Source organism: Malus domestica, chromosome 07 (assembly GCF_042453785.1).
Source record: "Malus domestica chromosome 07, GDT2T_hap1".
In the NCBI taxonomy this organism is placed as follows: domain Eukaryota; kingdom Viridiplantae; phylum Streptophyta; class Magnoliopsida; order Rosales; family Rosaceae; genus Malus; species Malus domestica.
The window spans coordinates 7206312-7222251 of NC_091667.1; the positions used below are offsets into that span (position 1 = coordinate 7206312).

The 15940-nt window shown below is 38.9% G+C and overlaps 3 protein-coding genes across 3 annotated transcripts; 2 read left to right on the forward strand and 1 right to left on the reverse strand.

Moving 5' to 3' along the window:
* The first annotated feature begins 517 nt into the window (after window positions 1-517).
* Window positions 518-5672, forward strand: LOC103437397 (glucosamine inositolphosphorylceramide transferase 1). Its single transcript, XM_029105420.2, has 4 exons — window positions 518-1109; window positions 1466-1588; window positions 3209-3376; window positions 3606-5672. The coding sequence occupies exons 1-4, from the start codon at window positions 759-761 to the stop codon at window positions 5286-5288; spliced, it is 2325 nt and encodes a 774-aa protein (XP_028961253.2). The 5' UTR covers window positions 518-758; the 3' UTR covers window positions 5289-5672.
* Window positions 5673-6410: 738 nt separating this feature from the next.
* Window positions 6411-8582, forward strand: LOC114825978 (pentatricopeptide repeat-containing protein At1g08070, chloroplastic-like). Its single transcript, XM_029105421.2, has one exon. The coding sequence runs from the start codon at window positions 6503-6505 to the stop codon at window positions 8324-8326; it is 1824 nt and encodes a 607-aa protein (XP_028961254.2). The 5' UTR covers window positions 6411-6502; the 3' UTR covers window positions 8327-8582.
* A 4667-nt stretch (window positions 8583-13249) lies between these two features.
* Window positions 13250-15585, reverse strand: LOC103410049 (transcription factor bHLH91-like). Its single transcript, XM_008348822.4, has 3 exons — window positions 14470-15585; window positions 13814-14242; window positions 13250-13612 (listed from the first exon to the last, which is right to left on the reverse strand). The coding sequence occupies exons 1-3, from the start codon at window positions 15472-15474 to the stop codon at window positions 13508-13510; spliced, it is 1539 nt and encodes a 512-aa protein (XP_008347044.3). The 5' UTR covers window positions 15475-15585; the 3' UTR covers window positions 13250-13507.
* Between the last annotated feature and the right edge of the window lie 355 nt (window positions 15586-15940).

A 15940-nucleotide genomic window follows, 5' to 3' on the forward strand; every position in this document is an offset into this window, starting at 1 on the left:
GGACACTCTTTTCCTTCGACCGGGTTGAAATCCCATTAAGGCCCATTTTGCACACTATCCTTAGTTTGTACGAATTCTGTTTTGCTTAATAAATATCGTACTTTTGTTCAAAAAAGATATATTTTAACATGATGTTAATTATTGTTTTATCTTTACTATATTCGGTTTTTTGGTTAATTTAGGAGTTATTTATACTTTTTAAAATTAAAAACTCATTCTTCAAAAAATAAAAAAATAAAAACTCATTTTACAATATTTAAAAATTAAAGGACACGGAAGTTGATGATTAATTTATTACTTAAGCGTTGATAAATGTACTTATTTATATTAATGACACATTATTTAATTTTTAAAATTTATCTTTAAATTTAATCTTTTTATCATTACCGTGAAGTTTATTAACTTTTCTCCCCTTCGCTAAAGCTGTAAATTTTCAAAAACAAAGAATTGGAAAAAAAATCTAGTTTTTTTTTTTAAGGAGTAAAGTGGGATTTAATAGTATTTTAATTTGATGGGCGACAATGCATATCACTTATATCCAGTAAAACGCTTTCCCTATAAAATCACCAACTCAAATAACATCGCTCGCTCCGTCACCTTTTTCATTTTTCTCAAACCTAAAACCGCTAAATTTCAAACATCACATACTAATCACACAATTAATCAAACCCAAATGCTCGCGGCCGTTGTTACGGCGTTCTTCCTGCGGCTTTGACACCCAATCCATCGTCTGCGTCCGGTGGGGTTCTGGGAAAAAAATGGGTTCAAGTCCGGCCTCCGGCAGCGGCGACGGCGGTAGCGGTGGTGCTGTGGGTGGTGGTTGTGCGAATGGTGCGAGTAATAGCGGCGGCAGCTGCTGCAACATGAGCGTGAAGTGCAGGTGCCGGTGGAGGTGCCTGATGTCGTCGGGGTTGGTGTTCTTCTTGGGGTGCTTTGTGTTGTTCGGATCAGTCGCCACGGTTTACGTCTGGTTCGCCTTCACGCCTTTTTATGCTCGGACGGCGTTGGCCTCTCCCTCCATGCTTGGGTGTCAGGAGGACAATGAAGGTTCATGGTCTGTTGGTGTTTTCTTCGGTGACTCTCCTTTTTCCCTCAAGCCCATTGAAGCTGTAAGATTTCTTTGTTCTTTTCTTTTCACTGTATGGGGTGTGTATTATTTTGAGTATTTTTTTTTCTTAATTTTAGTTTGGTTTTTGGTGGGTTTGGCTTGTATTTTCAATTTAGTCTTCTTTTGGTTTGACTTGTTTGGGATGAATTGGCCTTGCTGGAAGTGTGGTTTTTTTTTTATTATTTTTTTCCCTGTGTATTAAATTAATTTAGCTCTTGGAGGAAAAGTTCTTAAGGAAAACTCTTTTATTTAATTTAATTTTGTTAGTTTGGATTTTTTTTTTCTTTCAATTTTTTGTTAAATTATGGATTTTTGGAGATTTCGAATTTTGAAACTGGGTTGCAATTTGGTGTATAGATGAATGTATGGAGGGACAATACTGCAGCTTGGCCTGTGGCGAACCCGGTTGTGACTTGTTCTTCAGTTTCTGATGCTGGTTTCCCAAGTAATTTTGTTGCCGATCCTTTCCTTTATGTCCAGGTATTTGCTCTGCCCTTCAAATATTTTAGGTTTTTACAGTTCTGATGTATGATTGATTGCATGTCAATTGTGTTCGGTACTGATTTGCATAATTCGAAGGCCAATTTACCGGACTATATAGTCCGGAACTTGAAATATCACGAGTTTGTATATTTTAAACATTGAGTGAATTGTTACAGCAGTGTATTTAAGTCATTTTTCTCACAAAACTTTGAGGACTAAATGATTTCATGTGTAGAGCACAAACGGATATGGTAGGGTATAGATTATAACCAATTTTCCTTGGGTCGAAGGTTTAGGGCTGGAATCGGGATTTGGTACACTTGAGTTGTAAGGTTTCAACAATATGTTTTCTGCTCTTGTTTGTGGCAACAGTGATAACAAGTTTAAGTGAGTATAAGCGAGATGATGATATTGTGTTGTAGTCTGTTGACATTAGTGATATTTTTTGTCATCTCTGTGCTCAATCTGTTGGTGTGAAGTAGACAGGTCATTTGTTGGAGAGTTGTATTGGACATTAAGTGCATTATGGATACATGATGGCATTATGGATACATGATAGGTGTGGTCGTTCATTGGTTATTTAATTTCAACCTTTCATTCATACACCATTTGACGTTGTGCTATGGTTATGTTTGGTTGATACGTCTTTCTCAAGCAAAACATGATTTTGATTAGGGCCCAGATGGTAGTGAGAGCGTCCCTCTTTGTTGCTAACATGGTATTCCTTTTCTTCTCTGTATGGTTCTTGTGGCAAAAAAAATAACTTGGTAATATAAGATGCATTCAAGTAACTTTATAATATAAGACCCTGTTTGTTTTCTGATAGTTCTTTGCATGGGATCACCACTTACTAAAATTGTCATGGCATTCTGTGTTGGGTTTTTCAGCCCATGATGAGTTGTCCTTAAGTCTATTAGAAATTATAATCTTAGAGGATACAATTTTTTACCGAATTGAAATTGTTTTCTCAATTGGAGTTGTTTTCCCAATTTAAATTGTTTACCCAATTGAAGTTGTTTTCCCAATTTGAGTTGTTTTCCCAATTGAAGTTGTTTACCCAATTAGAAAGTGCTAAAGTGAGGAATTATTGTAGTTATTTTGTGTATTCTTATTTCTTTTAGATCTTTTCACTTGGACCAGGATGTGATTGTCTGTCACCATGACGGACAGAAATCTTTTTTTTTTTTTTTTTTTTTTTGAAGACAGGCTCTCCTTCCTTCCCTCGTCATCCTGTGGGGGAAAAATTATTTCCTGAACAAAAATCAAAAGTTATTCGACGAGTTTTTAACAATTTAATGTTTTTTCCTTTTGGGCAAGAACTGGTTTTATGCTGACCAAGTTGTTTACAATGTGGTAAACAAAAGAAAATCCGGAATGTTGTCTCTGTTGTTTTTTAATTGAGCTGTACTATGATTTTTCCAGCTCAGTAGACCTTTTGGAGACTGTTAGTGGTGTTTGCATGTGTGTGTGTGTAGTGTGCATGTGTTTTGAATGTGTGTTTACTTGGATATGCATATTCTGATATGTCGGAATTGCACGTTTTAAGGTCTTAACTGTTGTCACTTTTCTTAGAATTACTTGGATCGTGCTACTCAATATCTCTGCTTTTTGTTTCAGGGAGATATTTTTTACTTGTTCTATGAAACCAAAAATTCAATCACTTTGCAAGGAGATATTGGAGTCTCAAAAAGTATTGATAAGGGAGCAACATGGCAGCAATTGGGCATTGCCTTGGACGAAGAGTGGCATCTCTCTTACCCGTATGTCTTCAACTACCTTGGCCAAGTAAGAACACACTTCTTTTTACGTGCACACCGGCCCATTTGATCCTGTCACCAGTGTGAATGAAAGTAAAGAACTGTAACAGATTATTTCTACACAGTTGTTTGATGCATTTTTGGTCAAGTTGCAGCTTAACGGGATACATTGATTGCATAAAAAAGCACCTATCACCTAATTTTCTAGGGTAAATTCGATATCTGTTGTATAACTTATTTTTTATTGTTTCTTACAGATATATATGATGCCTGAGGGTGGTATGAAAGGGGATGTTCGTCTATACCGAGCACTCAATTTTCCTTTGCAATGGACTCTGGAGAGAGTGATCATGAAAAAGCCTCTTGTTGATTCTTTCATAATCGATTATAATGGAGCGTATTGGTTGTTTGGTTCAGATCACACTGGATTTGGCACCACAAAGAATGGACAGTTGGAAATCTGGTATAGCAGCTCCCCTCTTGGTCCTTGGAAACCACACAAGAAGAACCCTATATATAATAGGGACAAGAGCTTTGGGGCTCGAAATGGAGGCAGACCATTTTTCTACAAAGGAAATCTTTATCGTGTTGGTCAAGACTGTGGTGAAACATATGGGAGAAGAGTGCGTACCTTTAAGGTGGAAGTTCTTACCAAAGATGATTACAAAGAAGTTGAAGTTCCCTTGGGCTTGATAGAGCCAAGTAAGGGCCGTAATGCTTGGAACGGTGCTCGCTATCATCATCTAGACGTGCAGCAAATAAATACTGGTGAGTGGGTTGGAGTGATGGATGGAGACCGGGTACCATCTGGGGATTCAGTTCGGAGGTTTATTCTTGGCACTGCTTCAGTTGCCGTTGTTGCTGTACTCATTATATTGATGGGTGTACTACTTGGAGCTGTGAAGTGCATGATTCCTCTCAATTGGTGCACTCACTACTCAGGTAAGCGGAGTGATGCGTTCTTGGCCTGGGAAAGGTCACATTTGTTTTCTTCCAAAGTGAGACGGTTTTGCAGCCACTTGAACAGAGGAGTTTCATTCCTCAGAGGTAGGATTAAACCTAATACCTGTGCTGGAAGACTGGTTCTTGCTATAATTTTGGCATTTGGAGTTGCAGCTATGTGCACAGGGGTTAAATATATCTATGGTGGTAGCGGTGCAGAAGAAGCTTATCCATGGAAAGGTCATTACTCGCAGTTCACCTTATTAACAATGACCTATGACGCTCGTCTCTGGAATTTGAAAATGTATGTTAAACATTATTCCAGATGTTCCTCAGTGCGAGAAATTGTTGTGGTGTGGAACAAAGGAATACCACCTGAAGTTAGCGACTTTGACTCCACAGTGCCGGTTAGGATCAGAGTAGAGAAACAAAACTCACTGAATAATCGGTTCAAGTTGGATTCTTTGATAAAGACCCGAGCAGTTCTTGAGCTTGATGACGACATTATGATGACTTGCAATGATGTTGAGAGGGGATTCAGGATATGGCGCCAACACCCAGATCGTATTGTGGGGTTCTACCCCCGACTAATTGACGGAAGCCGATTGAAGTATCGAGGTGAGAAATATGCCCGGACCCATAAAGGATATAACATGATTCTCACGGGGGCAGCTTTCCTTGATAGTCAAGTAGCTTTCGAGAGGTATTGGGGAAAAGAAGCTAGCCAAGCGAGGGAATTGGTGGACAAGTATTTCAACTGCGAGGACGTACTGATGAATTACTTGTATGCAAATGCTAGCAAATCCAAGAATGTGGAGTATGTGAGGCCAGCGTGGGCAATAGATACATCAAAGTTATCTGGTGCTGCAATAAGCCGAAATACAAAAGTTCACTACCATATAAGGAGCAACTGCCTCCTGAAATTTTCTGAGATGTATGGAAGTTTGGCCGGGCGCAAGTGGGAGTTTGATGAGCGGAAGGATGGTTGGGATGTATAGCCAGGGAGGTATAGTACCTAGTCGCTTACAACTCCTGAATTTGTTAATCCTTCTCTCTTCGTTTAGTAAACTTTTAGTAATCCATACTCCTTCCCCACCCCCCTCCTGTGAATTTCTTGTCGGGGAATTAGTTTATCAATAGATTTGAATTTTGATCAAGATGTGCATTGTTTTTGTGTTTTCTGATGTCTTGCTGGAGATTGATCTAGTATGTGTGTTTATCGTCTTGGTTTTGGACGTTCCATGGCCTCTGCAGCGGGGAAATTTTGCGTTGTATCATTACTCCGTTACATGTATGTTGAACTATTTTGGGAAATGATGTTTTGCCATATACTTTGAATGCTATATTGCCGGAATGAATCATGAAAAAGGTGTTAACTGTTATGTGTTTAGTCAGATAAGTAGTGTGTGTGTACAAATTTGGGTGGAGGATACGTAGCATCTGAGGAAATTGTATAATGGTGCTTGATGGTTTTATATGGTTGATAACTGTAATTGTGTAGGTTGTGTATGATGGGAGAGAATCTTAATTAGTGTGACGGTATTTCAAGTCAATCACGCATCGTTATACGTTTCAATTTTGTGATATGACATTTGTGATTGACTTGAAATACTGTCATATTGTCATTCCCGTTGCATGAACATATCCTCGATTATGCTGACCTTTGTGGTTTTGCCCTCAAAAGGGCATTCATGTCATTTTAAAAATGGCATTCATCCACCAGTAATATAGTTAAAGAAATATAAATGAAACTGTCCGACCAATGGTCCAATACAAGGAATGAAACTGGATGTTTAGTCGGTATGTATGGCGATGTATAAGATATGTATACATTAGTTGTTGGTCCAAAGACTCTTCCATGGACAATTTAAATGGGAGGTCAAATATTTATTTGAGTGGAAACGTACTTAGTACTATTACCATCTGACAGTCATAGTTGCTTATTAAATATCACTAAAACTTATTTTGATTGTCAAATAGTGATAGCAATAAGTATTTGTAAGTATAGTAGTCAAATACATAAATTTATACGTTGTTTTACATCTTCTGAAAATGTAAATCTGATGCAAATAGGATGCAATATTGACTTTTATACCTCAAATTTACATTCGTAAGTTGTATTGTAGTTAAAAAAACTTATCTTAAAGCATCTCCAAGGGCTACTCCAATAGATGCAAAACCTCATATGCCGCGCCCCATATGAGTGTATGACATGAACTCCCAAGAATTATGGGTCCATGTTTATGGGAGACTCAAATCATGCAAATCAATAAGCACAACACAACTCAAACAGTTGCATTCATTTCTCATCAAAACAAGGCCTCTCCCTCTCAAATACCCGAACCTCATTTCTTCTCCTCCATCTCCTCCTCACAAACACAAACACAAATACTCACATTCCACTCACATCCTCTCTTTCTTAAACCACCTGGAAAAGCCAGACCTCTGCCTCTCCCTCTACAATGCCATCATCCAAGGCCTCCCTTCAAATCCCACCACCAAAACAGCCTCCCTTTTCCAACTGTTTGAATTGCTTGGACACATGCTTGCCAATGGCATCCTTCCTGACCACTACACCGTCCCCTCTGTTCTCAAAGTGTGTGCGCAGTCGCGTGCGCTGAGAGAGGGGCAGCAGATTCACGCCTACGCTATCAAAACCGGGCTTGTTTTGTCCAATGTGTACGTCAATAACACTCTTATGAGGGTTTATGCTGTTTGTGGGGTTATTAAATGGGTCCGGATGGTGTTTGATGAAAGTCCTCAGAGGGACTTGGTTTCGTGGACTACGCTTATTCAGGGTTATGTTAAAATGGGGTTTCCGAGAGAAGGCGTTGAAGCGTTTTTTAGGATGTGTGATGCTGAGATGAGGGCGGATGAGATGACGTTGGTCATTGTTCTCTCTGCTTGCTCGAAGTTGGGAGACTTGAGCTTGGGTAGGAAGATCAGTGGATACATTTACGATAATGGGGTATGCCGAGATGTTTTTATAGGCAATGCGTTGGTCGATATGTACTTGAAGTGTGGGGATGCCGACTTTGCACGTAAAGTCTTTAATGAGATGCCTGTGAGAAATGTGGTTTCCTGGAATTCGATGATAGCGGGTTTAGCACATCAAGGGAAATTTAAGGAGGCGTTGGACGCGTTCCGGGAAATGCAAAGAATGGGTGTTGAGCCAGATGATGTTACTTTAGTTGGCGTTTTGAATTCGTGTGCGAATCTTGGAGTGCTCGAGATGGGGGAGTGGGTACATGCTTATGTTGATAGAAATCAGATTGAGGCAGATGGGTTTATAGGAAATGCGCTTGTGGATATGTATGCTAAGTGTGGAAGTATAGACCGAGCCCTTAGAGTTTTTCAAGGTATGAATCGCAGGGACGTATATTCATACACAGCCATGATTGTTGGATTAGCTATGCATGGGGAGGTGGCGATGGCATTGGATATATTTGCTGAAATGCCTAGAGTGGGCATTGAACCGGATGAGGTAACATTTATAGGAGTCCTTGCAGCATGTAGTCATGGAGGACTTGTGGCAGAGGGTCAAAAGTATTTTAGGGAGATGTCAAGTGTGTACAAGCTCAGACCTCAGGCAGAGCATTATGGCTGCATGGTTGACCTGTTAGGCCGTGCCGGGTTAATAAACGAGGCAGAGGAGTTTGTTGAAAACATGCCAATTGAGCCTGATGCCTTTGTTTGGGGAGCCCTATTGGGAGCCTGCAGGATCCATGGGAAAGTAGAGCTTGCTGAAAGTGTGATGAAGAAACTACTGAAGGTAGAGCCCGAGAGAGATGGTGCATATGTGCTCATGTCAAACATATATTCCTCTGCAAATAGATGGAGGGATGCAGTGAAGTTGAGACGGGCGATGAAGGGAAAGAACGTGAAGAAAACTCCCGGGTGTAGTTCAATCGAACTTGATGGTATTGTTCATGAATTCAGAAAGGGTGACAAATCACATAAAAGAAGCAAAGAAATATACAAATTGCTAGAAGAGATTATGAGCCACATAAAGAACCATGAGCTTTTGGCACACTGAACTCCATTCTTTCGATGATTGAGGCACATCAACATAAACCGTCAACTAAACTGAGAAGGAAGAGCATTGACAGTTTGGCACATTGCGGCTGGCATGATCGATCAACTTGATCCCAGGAGCTAATGCATCTTCTGCGAGGTAAGAATTAAGCAAGAAGATCAAATTTAATAATTTTGTCAACCTACCGAGTAATTGTTGTAAAGATTCATCTTGTAAACTATCAACTATACTTCATAATCCACACCAAATTTATTTAGTACCGGTGTCACTTGTACCGTGCTTCATTTTTCGTAAATCAGTCCATTTGTGCTGTACTAGGATCTAGGTTTTCCTCAGGCAGAAGTTGCATTTTTTCGTCTCGGATGCACATAATCGTATAGCTAACCTGTGTGTCGATTTATCCCGTTTTAACGCTCTTCTCAGCAGCTAGGTATTCCAAAATTTTGCAGCAGGGGGTGGTTAAAACGTCAAACACATAAGACCATCTCCAACCGAACCCTCCAAGAAATTAATATTTTAATGAACAATACATGATCATATTTTTTACCATCTCCAACCGAGGGGCCAGAGGATCATAGGCCAAACATAGCCCTGTGACAAAAAACCATCTCTAACTGAGGACCAAAGGGCTATAGTATGGAATGTGAAGAATTTAATTAAAATGAGGCAAAATAATATGGAATAGTAAAAAATATGTAAAAATGGTGTAGGAAAAAATTAGAAATTAAAAAAATAAATAAACGTTCAAAAAAAAAAGAAAAAAGAAAAAGTGAGGTGGGCAAATGGAAAATAACAAAAAAAAAAAAAAAAAAAAAAGTGGGCTAGCTGGTTGGCCCTTTAGCCATTTTTTGTCCAGTGGGGCCCATGAGCCATTTGGCCTAACCCTTAGTTAGAGACAGTTTTCAGGCTATTTTCGACCTTTTGACCCTCTGGACTTTTCGGTTGGAGATAACTTAATAATACCATCCATCTAGTGCTTAAGATTTTGCTTCCAAGTCCTTGTGGTATCCATAGCTAAAGAAAACTTGAACTTAGTTGAAGCTATACCTGGAATATCTAAGTTTAATGAACTTATGGTAATGGGATTAATTTGAATATACAAATCTTATAGGGAAATGATGAATACACACCCTTTTTAGCATCACCTGCGTGCTTAATCTGTCTGTTGATTATGTTTGATTTATTCAATTTATAACTAAAAATACAAAGAAGAGTGTGAGAAGTTAAAAACAATGTGAAATCACCTCTCATTTTATATATCTTAGCGAAAACTTGTAGCTTCCTTGTAACAAGATACGGCAAAATAATGCATGAAACAGTCGTACGACACAAACGTAGTTGAAATGTTAAGGACCCGTTTGAGAGAGACTAGGATTCTCTCCATTCCTCTTTTTGCATTCCCTCCTCTCACATTCTCTTATTTTGTCTTTCACTTGTTATAAAAAATTAATGTAAGATATTGACGTGGCTTAACCATAACCGTTCAAATAGGAAGAAAAAAAAAAGAGGAAAGAGAATCTTACTCCTTTTGAGAGTGGGGAAAAACACACAAGATGTTCTTCTCCCAGTAAGTGGTTGTGGCCCCCAGTCCCAGAGTTGATCCGAAACGAACGTTAGATAGAGTTGGATGACGTGCATGCTTATCCTAGTTGCCAAACAGAAGACAGTGGAAGAAGGGAGAGGGCAATTATAGATAGAACCATGGTCCGAAATGCCGATATTATCGGCGATATATCGCCGATATTATCGGTTTTCAGGGGTACCGATTTTTTTTGCACTATCCAAATGGTTTTCGGGATAATATCGCGATATTATCGAAATTAACGTTAATATTGAAACAGGCTTCCCGGAGAAGAACGCCGGAGCTGTAGAAGCTCCGGCCGACTGTAAAACAGGACCCTAGACTCCGATCTAGGTATGAAAATGAAATAGAAGACGAGATGAACGTTTTTATAACTTCCGTTTGCCGTGAAACGGTCGGAGGTGTTCGGAAAGTGGCTCGACACTCACGGCCTCGCCGGATCTGGGTGTCCTTGGGGTCATCTGCGTTCCTCTGCGCGTCGCCGTGCTTCCCAGAGACGGAGGAGAGGGAGGGAAAGTTCAGGAGGGTGGTGGAGATGCTGCGCTAGCATCGGGGTGGACAAATTTGGGTGTGCCTGGGTGTGGGTGCAATCGGGGAAATGGAGTGAGAGAACGGGAGTGAGAGAACGAGATAGAGTTGAGAACTAAACTGAGAGAGAGTGAGGGGTCTAAGAGAGAGAGAGAGCCTTTCTCCTTTTTCTAAAAGGCTGTTTTGGTTTCTACAAAACAATAAAAAAAATGGAAAGGACATCAAGGGCTGTTTTGGGCTCGGGGTTGATGCAAAGAGTCGTTGGCTCGGCTCTGGTCTCGAGGCAGAGGGATGCAGAGCATCCCATGTGAATTCATATCTATTTTTTTTTCTTTTGTTTTTCTGTTAGTTCAGTTCTTTTTAGTTTTTTTTTGTGTTCTTTTCCTGTTTTTATTTAGTTTAGTATATTTATTTGAGTTTAGGTTCTTTTTATTTACAGTTTATTTTTTTTCTTTATTTATTTTTCACACCTTGAGGACAATGTGTGATTTAAGTTTGAGGGTGGGAAATAAGAAATTTTAGGTTTTTAATTTTTGTGTCAAGTTAAAAATTTTCGTTTTTAAGTTAATATCCATAGTTTATTTTAAGCGTTAGAACAAATGGACAAGGTGAAGGTTAATTCCATATTAGAGTCTTTTCTATTTATCGTCAATTAGACATTAATTCACGAATTATACTTTGAAAATTTGCATTATATATAAATGATTATAGTGTGTTTATACTTCTTTCATTAATTACTACATGTTTTCTACACTCACAATGTTTGCCAGCTCGCTATATAATCAACTTAAATCAGTTAAATCCATCATGCAATGCATTTTCTTCCAATTTTTTGTGATAAACTAATAGATAATTGACTAAATAAACATCCTACAAAGTTTCAATAAAAATTTCCAAGTTTTTCTTACAATTTCCGTGGTTTCCATGTAATTTTTATCTATATCGATATTTTACCGATGTTTCCATCGATATTTCCGTGTTTTCGGAATACCGATATTTCCGATATTACCGATATTTAATACCTTGGATAGAACCACACAACTAATCTGCCCCCTACAAAGTGTACAGTTTAATGCCGGTAGAATTGGCTTACTTTGGAATTGGATTCCATCCGGATCCACGGGATTCTTAGGGATCCTCATATATCATACGATTAGAAATCATTTAATTTTTTTTATTTAAAATTAAACACAAATAATATCTGATAAAAATTGTTCGCACGATATACGATGAACAACTAGAATATGAGGATCTTTATGATTCCCACAAAGTGGATCGAGAGAGGATCGTTTTCCTAATTCGGACTTTGTAATTAATTTAATTTGTCCGACAGTTTTGCCAATTGCCATAAGCTTTGTAAACTATAATTATTTATTAACTATTCTCTGTTGGCTGCCCATTTATTATTGGGAGTTTTAACGAAAAGCCCGCGGTACTGTTTACTTTAACGAAAAACCACATTTTTACACTAAAAAGTCAAACCTGATACTATTCACTTTACCCTTTATTTTGTCCTTATCATTAAAACTCAAAGTTTTTAAGCCATTTTCATTAGTTTTCCTTTTATTATTTCCCTTCCGTTAACCATTAACAAACTTCCATGGATTAAAATAAGGGAACTTTAACGAAAAACACCCGGTACTGTTCACTTTAACGAAAAACCACATTTTTACACTAAAAAGTCAATCCTGGTACTATTCACTTTACCCTTTATTTTGTCCTTATCATTAAAACTCAAAGTTTTCAAGCCCTTTTCATTAGTTTTCCTTTAAAATAAAGGAAAACCAATGAAAAAGATTTGAAAATTTTGAGTTTTAACGAAAATGATAAAAATGTGTTGTAAGTGAATAGTACTAGGATTGATTTTTTAAAGTACAAATGTGATTTTTTGTTAAAGTAAACAGTACCGAGAGTTTTTTTTATTAAAGTTCCCTTAAAATAATAATCTAGTAAATCATGCTTGAAGCATCTGCTATAACGTATTCGATTCTTAGAGAGGCATCTACTACCTACAGTTGCATATCAACACAAAACACGAAAATCTTAAAATTCGTTAGCTAATTATTTTGTTCTCAGTTTTTAAGTTTATTTTTAAAATTTAAACTGAAATATATGTAACATCCCACATCGTCCAGGGGAGTGGATTCTCTAAGCCTTATATGTATATTCTCATCTCTATCTAGCACGATATCTTTTGGGAGCTCACTGGTTTCAGATTCCATAGGAACTTCGAAGTTAAGCGAGTTCACGCGAGAGCAATCCTATGATGGGTGACCCGACCCACTAGGAAGTTCTCGTATGAGTTCCCAGAAACAAAATCGTGAGGGCGTGGTCAGGGCCCAAAGCAGACTACGGTGGAGTCCAGCCCGGAATGTGATGGGGGCTCGGGTCGACATGTGACATATATATATTATTATATACCATATGTGAGGTTTTCGTACTAACAATTAACGAGGGTTGACAAAACTTTTATTTTTGGACATAAATTCCAACAGACTTTACCATAAAGATTTGAATCCTAATTTATTTTATCCCATGAGCTATCTTCTAACTATCCTATATGGCATCGACGGGTAGTAATGTATAGTGTAACAATTTGTATCTTGGGTTAACTTCAATCGGGTTACTACTCTCAACTTTATCCACTACAGCTACAGCATGTTAGTACTATTTGAATTTTAACATTTAATGCCCGCACGTTGGGAGATTTTGACAATCTAGTTCTACCATTGCGATGGTGTTTAAAAATTCGATAAGTTATGACATGCTACGTGTGGAGTCCGCTATTTTTTTTCACAAAGAACAACAAAATATTAGTAGAAAGCTTGATAATTTATCAATGACAATGACAGATTCTTAGACGAACTCGAAGATAAAGAAAGAACACATGCATGTTTGTCTACATGCATTCGACACCACAAATTTGTAGAATTTTTATGAATTGTAATAAGTAAAGAGGGTTAAGTAAAGCACCACTGAACCATGAAAATATACTCTTTTAATACTATTTTTAAAAGACTTAATTGATATTAATCCAATCCAAGCATGCAGGTTAATCTCATGCCTCCTTCCTAATAACTGCTGGTGGGTGGAACCGCTGCTGCATATTGTATATCCAGAACCTCAATGAGCTTCCCAGCTATTGCACTTGCATACAAACAAGACCCTTCATACATCTGCATAATTAAAACCAAACCCTAATTAATTAAAAACCAAAGTTAAACCAAGTGAAACTAATCGTGTGAAATTGTGTTGTTTCTTTCGGTGTGTCCAGAACCTCAATGAACTTCTTAGATTATGTTTGACATGTCTGTCCTACATACGTTCTTGATTGTTATTAACGAAGTTTTATTTGATCTCACGAAAGACAAACACACCTTGGTATTGAACAAGAAGCTGTAGGAATTGCCAATGTGGCCACCAGCAACATGGTGAAGATCAAGCTGCAGCTCATCAAGAATCCTGGACACAAACAGCAACAGGTTGATCTTCTTCCTCTGCACCAGTTTGATAGTAACTTCATCGTCGATAATGCGGACATCGACTTCGGTGTCTTTGGATTTCCTTTGAAGCCATGAGCTCCTCAGAGAGCCATTGCTATAGGATTGGTCATGATGCTCTCCAAGAGGCTTCACATTACAGTTCTCATCGTCTCCGGCGGAACCTCCATCTTGTTCAGTCTTGCGCCTCTTGCCTCTCTCTCTCCCACGCCTTTTCTTCTCCACCAGCAACTTCAGCTCGTCCACTGACCTCAGAAGCTCGTTTATATAATCAATGGCATCTCCCAGAATTGATGCTCTATCATTCTTTCCTCCAATTAATTGTACCCAGAAAAATAAATTAAGCAAAACAAAAAACCGAGGAAATAGTGTTTCAATTAAAACTGCAAAACAACTGATGCATTTTATTTTATGAAATAAATCAACACGGGATTTTCTAGTATGCTATTCTATGCCCGGGGATTTTTGGTCGCTACATATATCGTTGATCAAGGATACACTGGAAGTGAAATTTGTGAATTTTATATGCGTACCTTTGTTGGGTTTGGAACCAAAGTCTTCAAGATATCGTACTTGCCATTCAATTGCTGTCTCCTTTGGCGCTCAGTGGCAAAGTGTTTGGTGCCCTTGACATCTCTTCCTCTCTCATTAGAAGCCATTTCTCTCGAGAACTCCAAAACTCCGCTATCAAACTGCCTCCCAAGGCTTCCATCTGCATCTGGGTCATACAGAACCCCTCCTCCGCTCCCCTCTCTCTCATCGCCGCCGCTACTGAACAGCGACCCGTTTCCTGAGCCAGGCAAGGTGTACCCATGCGGCAGAGACTGAAACAACTCCCTGAATAATGGCGGCTGTGGAGGGAGGTTCAAATGGAAAATCGGGTCATAGAGAACGGAAGAAGCCGTCCCTTGTGGGGTGTCAACCGCGCTGGGGAGGTCTCCGAGGGACCCCAAAGAGCTCGGAAAATTCGAGGTTTTTGGGATGGGGTTTGTGAAGGTGATGGATGGATTTTGGAGAAGAGAGGAAGGGGAGCATCTGGGTAAGCTGAAAAGGTTGAGAAGGTCAGGTGGTTGTGGGTATGGAGTAGAAGTAGCAGTAGTATTATCCGGGAATTGTTGCTGCATCTGATCATGGACTCCATGAATATTGTTGTCCCAATTTGTTGGGTGCTCAAAAGACACCAAATGGGAATTGTTGATGTTGTTGTAATGGTCACTGGTGTTGTTGTATGGGTTATCGATATTGAACCCAAGTTCGTTTTGGAGCTCGATGTCCATGTAGGAATGATGATTTTGGTGATGGTGATGATGATAAGAAAGCTCTTCTATGGAGAGTCTGATGTTTTCTTCGACACCAAACCCGCTGTTGGTGGTGGTGTTATTGTGGTGGTGGGTGTCTGAACAAGGCATGAGAACTTGCGGTTGTTGTGGAGGCGGCGGCAGCGGTGGGGAAAGCGGGTTGAGGTCGAGCAAGCTCTCTGCCGCAGATTCAGGGATGGAGTTTGGGTCAAAGTTGCAGCCTACTGTGTCTTGATACATTTTTGGTTTTGGACAAAAACCGTCTCCTTCTTTTGCCCTTTAGGATCCGTTATTTCTTCACAAGTCACAACATCAAGAACTGGTGGAGATAGAAAGAGAATTTGTGTGTGAGAGAGAGAGAGAGTTGTTTCTTTTTCTTTTTTCGTGTTCCGGTTACAATTAAATTTTTTTCCACCAGCGGGGAGTTTGTTACTGAGATCCCACCGGTGGGTCCACTCACAATCTCCATATTTATAAAAGATTGTTGTTGTTCAAGCACTTATTTTTACTTTCCATGCATCTTTTGTTAATTTTTATTTTTTAATCTTCTTCAATTCATTAAATTCCAATTAAGAAGGATGTGTGGAAGGTAAAAAAAAAAAGTGTGGATATCACCACCCAAAAATTCTTGATTGCTCGTGTGATTTAGCCCTTTTCGCCCTCTCATTCTTTTTCATTTGCTTTTTTATCCTTATCGGTTATCAAG